This window comes from Sminthopsis crassicaudata, chromosome 2 (genome assembly GCF_048593235.1).
Source record: "Sminthopsis crassicaudata isolate SCR6 chromosome 2, ASM4859323v1, whole genome shotgun sequence".
NCBI lineage: Eukaryota > Metazoa > Chordata > Mammalia > Dasyuromorphia > Dasyuridae > Sminthopsis > Sminthopsis crassicaudata.
Window position 1 is genome coordinate 423,716,671 of NC_133618.1, and position 6,000 is coordinate 423,722,670.

Here is a 6,000-nt window from a genome sequence, read left to right on the forward strand (position 1 = left end):
TGTTTAAAAGAATTGCACATTTAACCTATATCACATTGTTTGCTGTCTTGGGGAGGGGAAAGAGGGAAGAAAGGGAGAAAAAATTTGGAACACAAGGTTTTACAAAGGTGAATGTTTAAAACTATCTTTGCCTGTATTTGGGAAAATGAGATGCTATTAAAAAGAAAATGAAAAAAGCATCAAATATTAAAAAAGGGAAAAAAAGAAAATATGTCAAGATTAAAAAATGAGAAAAGTCAAATGCTTGTAGATTACACAGGATCCTCATGTATATATGGCATAAATACTTTTTTTAAGAAAGCATTTGAGGCTAGACATAAGAATCAAATCACAAAAATTAACCTTCTTAATGGATTGTAAAGAACTAAGTATCAATATGGAAGTTATTTCTAGATGTCTATGTATAGTAAAATCATTGACTTACCAAAGCAATGATCAAAAACAATACAAAATTTTGAAAGAAGAAAACATATGAAAGAACAGGTGTCAGGAGACTATCACCATCTTTTCAGGAAGTTTAACCCATGTAAATCAATTGCTACTAAGAAATGACCAAGAGATATCTAGTAAGTATCTTGAGCAAGACTCAAAAACTGGTTTCCTGACTCCAAGTCTAGTATTCTATGTTTATTCAAGAAAGAGTTTGGTACTGACCTGTCAGACAGTGGGGAAATGTAAGTCACACCAGCCAGCAAACACATGATGAGGTCAAGTCAAGAACTATTTAACCTTATTCGGGTTATTGTTCTTCTGGGCATCTCAGCAGTGGAGACACTTCTCTGCTGGCTGGTCCACTCATGCTGTTTCTCTTCTGAACTGCTAAGATAGTACATCAGTCTTTCAATTAAGGTGGAAATAGCAAGGCTAGGATGTATAGATTTTGTACAAGATGGGTTGGGCTATGAGGAGTTTCTCCCTCTTAAGGCAGTAGGAAGCAATATAAGTAAAGCCTTATTCAGTGAGCTTTTCCAAACTGCAAAGGCTAAGCTATTCCTTAGCCCATTCAACTCTTCCAAGCAACAGGTGGCAATGTAAGCTCAAAGGTCTTATCTTAGATTTCGCTAACTTCGAAGTTTTCTATGAGCCTTAAGCTACTCTACCAGTTTAAAATAGGTCCATGCATTCAATAACATGACTCATTTTTATCTCATGCTAATAAACCAAAATCCATGTTTCTGTCATCCATTCTACAGCATAACTAGGCACTCATAGCATAACATTTGACTCATAGAAACTGAACAGTTCTAGAAACCACTGTTTTCCAGCTATTAACTGTAAAGTACATATGTTATCCATATTGTAAATTAAATAATGGGAAATGGACAACTTTAGCCACCTTTCTGTTGTGTAATTAATTGCCTTTATGAGGTTTTTATTGAGTTTCTCTTTTTTTCCTTGTTTCTCCCCCTTCCTCTTTCAAAACCACCCAATCTGAAAGAGAAGCCCCTTTTCAGACAGAACCTTATCTAGCCTATTGACAACAAAGAATTACACTTCAGAAGTGAAATAAAAGAAATCACCAAATCAGAGTAACATTAGAAAAGAAAGGAGGTTAGCTGTGTAGTAAGAGTAAGGGATGATAGAGGGCCAGCTTCTGTGCTCCATCAGTCTCTGTATGCTGTAGCCCCAGAAAAGCTGGAAGATAACCCGTAGCACAGTGAATGGAACCCAACAGAAGATTTATGTTAGGATCTAGGCAGGAATCTCATAGGATTTGAAGTCATGGATAGGTTATAATGGAGAGATTCTTCTATATATACCCATCAAAGAAATACCCACACTAAAAAGATTATAGTTCATAAAAGTACTAAAGCTGGGAGAAGGGGCCAATAATGATGGTGAAATTTGCCCGGTAAGTGGGTGCTTGTTGAGAATGAATCCTTTCTTGATTTCTACTACATACCACATGCACACATAATTGCTAATGTCCTTCATTCCAAAACTACCTTGTGTTCACTTTTAAAATATTTTACATATGTATCTATCTATCAATTGATCTACATATATATATATGCTTATTATCTTTCTCCTTTTATAATATAAGCTCCTTGAAATGGACTGTTTCAGTTTTGTCTTTATGTCCCCAGTGCTTATCATTGCACTTGGCACATAATAAGAGTTTTTAAAAATGCCTTTTGATTTATTGGTTAAATAATAATAATAATAAAACTTGGTTTGCAAAACACTTTCTGAATAATAGCCTAAGACAGAGAACACAGGTATTAGGTTTTCCCATTTTATATATGAAGAAACTAAAGCTCTAAGATATCAAATGCAATTTATGGGAGAGCTCTGAAGGCTAGATCTAGACATTTAGGTTTGAATTGTTAGACAAAGATTTTTAGGTTTAAGAGTTTACTAACAATGAAATTTATTACTTTAGGAAAACTAAACTGGTAGTAGTATAGAAAAATTTTGCAGGGTTAAAAGACATGGAGTTAAGTTATGACCCCTTATATTAATTTCTGGGGATAATGATGAGGGCAGGACTAGAGTGGTAGCAGTTGAGAGTTGAATCAGGGAATCAGAGAAGAGTTGAATTCAAAAGACATTTCAAAAGAAAAAAATCAACAGAACTTTGTGGTGACAACAAGGAGAAAATAGCTAAACTATAGCTAAAAAAAAAAAAAAGGAAATAGAGGCAAGTGATTTTTATTATAGGATAGAGCTGACCTATGTATGTATGTTTGAAGGTAATGGGGAAGGGCTTATGAAGAGGAGAAAAGATTGAAAACTCTGAAGTGAAAGGGGCACATATTAGTTATTAAATAAATATTGTTGATACATTAGATTGATAGTTGTGGGCAATAGGTCCTGGAGACAGGTGAGAACTAGAGAGTAGCACTTCCTCTGAGACTAAAGAGGAAAATGAGAGAATAGAGGTAAGGACAGAGATATATTGAGGTGAAGATGAGTGTGTATGAGAGAGATAGCCTCAATCTTTTCTGTAAAAAAGGTTAGGTCACCCACTGAAAGTGGAACTGAGAGACACAGAATTTGAAGAAAGCTGAGCATTTAAACATTTGGTCTAGAACAGCTTTTATGAGAGAAAAGAAGACCAAACTGTTCCTAATCAACAGAAGTGAGCATTAGATAACATGTTGGCATTAAACATGATTTTTGTAGTAAACTATACTTTCCAAATTTGGTGCCTTCCTCTAACCATACATTTCTATAAGCTGTGCAATAATCCTTTGAGAATATAGCTCTATAACCATGGTCTTTTTTTCAGCAGTCTAGCCTGTGGAAAATTAGCACCTTATTTCTTCATGCACTGTCTTTTTTTTTTTCTTTTTTTTTTTTAATGTAAGCAACAAAGACATATATGGGTGCTGGTGTTCTGGGACTTACTTCCTGTTGTATCTTTCAGAAAATGGACAAGAACAAAGATGGTGTCGTGACTTTAGATGAATTTCTTGAATCCTGTCAAGAGGTGAGGGGAATTTTTAAAGTGATGCTTGATGAGGGTTCAAGGAGTTTTGGGGCTCTAGCAGGAAAGGGGAAGCTGTCTTCTGGATTTATCCTTCCAAAAACTGGCATAATGAATGTAATATGCATATGGAGGGATTTAAGTACTCTGAGAGAGCAATTTTGTGTTGTGCATGTTATAAGACATTGGATTTTAGCCTGCATTAAAAGAAAAAAAAAACACCTCCCCCAATACAAACCAAAAGAAGCTCCACATTCAATCAATCTGTGCCCAAACCACTAGCCCACAGATTATCTACAGATAAAGTGAACTGATGATAATTGGGCACCAATCCTTCGGTAGATTCAAGAACTTTCTTAGACTTCACTTATAGGAAGAATAACTGACCAATGTGCTTCCCAATCAGTGTTGTCACTAGTCAGTCAACAAGCATTGTGCTAAGAGCTGGGGATATAAAAAATTCAAACTATGCATTGCAGTGGCTTTCAAACATACCCAGTGATTCATCACAGTTTCAAAGTATTACCTTTTAAAGTCTCACTGCATGCTTTGGTATACCGAGTTTTCTCTGGAAAGCTAAACTAGATGCCTCTTTTCTTTTTTATAAAATACATTTTATAATTATGTATTAAAACATAAACATGCTTTTCTTTAAAGATTTAATTACTTTCTGGGCCCCACTTTACCCATCTATTCCCATGTCAACATATGGCAGGTCTGTTTCTGAGGATGTGAACTGGATTTGGAATCTGTCGATTTGATAGAAGTCTTAGAGATTCCTTCCTCCCAAATAAAGCGATTTTAGTGCCTCACAGTCCTGCCAGTTCTTACCATTTACCATACATTTACCCAGACCCCACCCTATTCTAAACCACAGCTTCTCAATTAAAAAAAAAAAAAAAAAAGACATGACAATCTTGTTCTTTTTGTCTCACAGAGGAAGCTGGGGAGCTAATGAAAGAAAACATGTGAAGCTGTTTTGAGCTGCCCTCAAAGGACATGTCACCAATTCCTCATGTGGTGATTTCTCATTAACTTTATCTTTCCCTTACCTCCCTATGCAGGATGACAACATCATGAGGTCCCTTCAGCTCTTTGAAAATGTCATGTAACTATAAGTTAGCAAGCAAGTCATCTGGACATCAGAGACATTGTACCAGAAAAAAAAAAAAACAAACTCAAAAACTGAACAATTCTCAGTTCAGATTTTACATACAAAGTCAGCAGAAAAGCTTTTAAAGAAGAACTTTGGGGGCACTTACCACTGGGTAATTCCTCTGGACATCCACCACCTGCCTCAGTCTCTGAATGCTAAGAACCCTGCCTATTCTTTCTTTGTTTTCTCAAGACACAATGATGGAATTTTATTTCATTTCAAAAGCATGTGAATCACTTCAGGCCACTGCCACCATGGGCAGATCCCTCTGCTCAAAGCTTTATTGCTAGTACACAGTAATCTGTGTGTGCTCCCACATGCCCCCAACTGAAAGGTTCCCATACTCAATGATGCCAGGAGCACCAAGTGGTGAGCTTGCTCTGCTGTTTGCCTGCTGTGAGTGGAAGCTACTCAGCTCATCCTTCACTGTCATCCTATACCAACATACCTTTCATTTAACTAAAAAATAAAACTTGTTCAGTAAGGTCAAACCAGTGCTATACTCAGAAAACCAGCATCGGATTGATTCCATTTCCAGTAATTTAGGGGATGGATCTGGTTGATTAAAAATGACATATTCTCATGATCCAAATTTCCTTGATGTTTCTATATATGAAGGCCATTTACACTGTTCTGGCAATTCAGTCCTCCATCTTTCCTGGGAGGGAAAAGGAGGGGATGAACTGGACTATCGTATGACCTATGGCACACACTAGTGCCCTCTGTAGCAGCATTTCCTTCTACCCCAAGCCCAGCACTGCATGTTCCACTCAGCTGCCCTTGTCCAAGGTCGTCTCTAGATCCTTGTAATTTTATACCATGTTCTAATCAATAAACATAACTTTCTTATGCTATCCAACTTTATTTTTTTTCATGATTAGATTGGTTGGGGGAGGTGGGAGAGGAAAATATTTGGTCAGCAGCCAGGGCATATATTTCTGAAACCCAGAGCCAATTATTGTTTCCATAGCATAGCATTATGAATAAGTCTGTCTCTAAGGACCTGATCTCAATCAATAAACAAGTATTCACTAAGCACTTACTGTGTGCCAGGCATTATGTTAGAGACAGAGGAAACAAATACAAAAGTGAATAGTTCCTGCATTCAAGGAGCTTACATCCTTTTTAAAAAGAAATGCCATGTATGTAAAAAAAACATTATGAGTACAAATATGGATATAAATTTGTGTTGTTTCCAGTTATTTCATTCATGTCTAACTCTTCGTGACCCCATTTGAGGTTTTCATGGCAAAGATACTGGAGTAGTTTTCCCTTTCCTTCTCCAGATTATTTTACAGATGAGGAAACTGAGGCAAATGGGGTTAAGAGACCTGCCCAGAGTTATATAGCTAGTGTCTGAGCGTAGATTTGAATTCAGGTCTTCCCAACTCCAAGTCCCAGGTTCTATCTACTC

General features: G+C 36.6%; 1 protein-coding gene across 5 annotated transcripts in view; it reads left to right on the forward strand.

Moving 5' to 3' along the window:
- KCNIP1 (potassium voltage-gated channel interacting protein 1) overlaps window positions 1-4,607 on the forward strand; it is a 346,617-nt gene extending 342,010 nt beyond the window's left edge. For all 5 annotated transcript variants that reach the window (XM_074292047.1, XM_074292050.1, XM_074292046.1 and 2 more), the window contains 2 exons: window positions 3,371-3,433; window positions 4,495-4,607. In XM_074292047.1, coding sequence (XP_074148148.1) covers window positions 3,371-3,433; window positions 4,495-4,542 — 111 coding nt within the window. In that variant the 3' untranslated portion in view covers window positions 4,543-4,607. The remainder of the gene's footprint in view (window positions 1-3,370; window positions 3,434-4,494) is intronic.
- The last annotated feature ends 1,393 nt before the right edge of the window (window positions 4,608-6,000 follow it).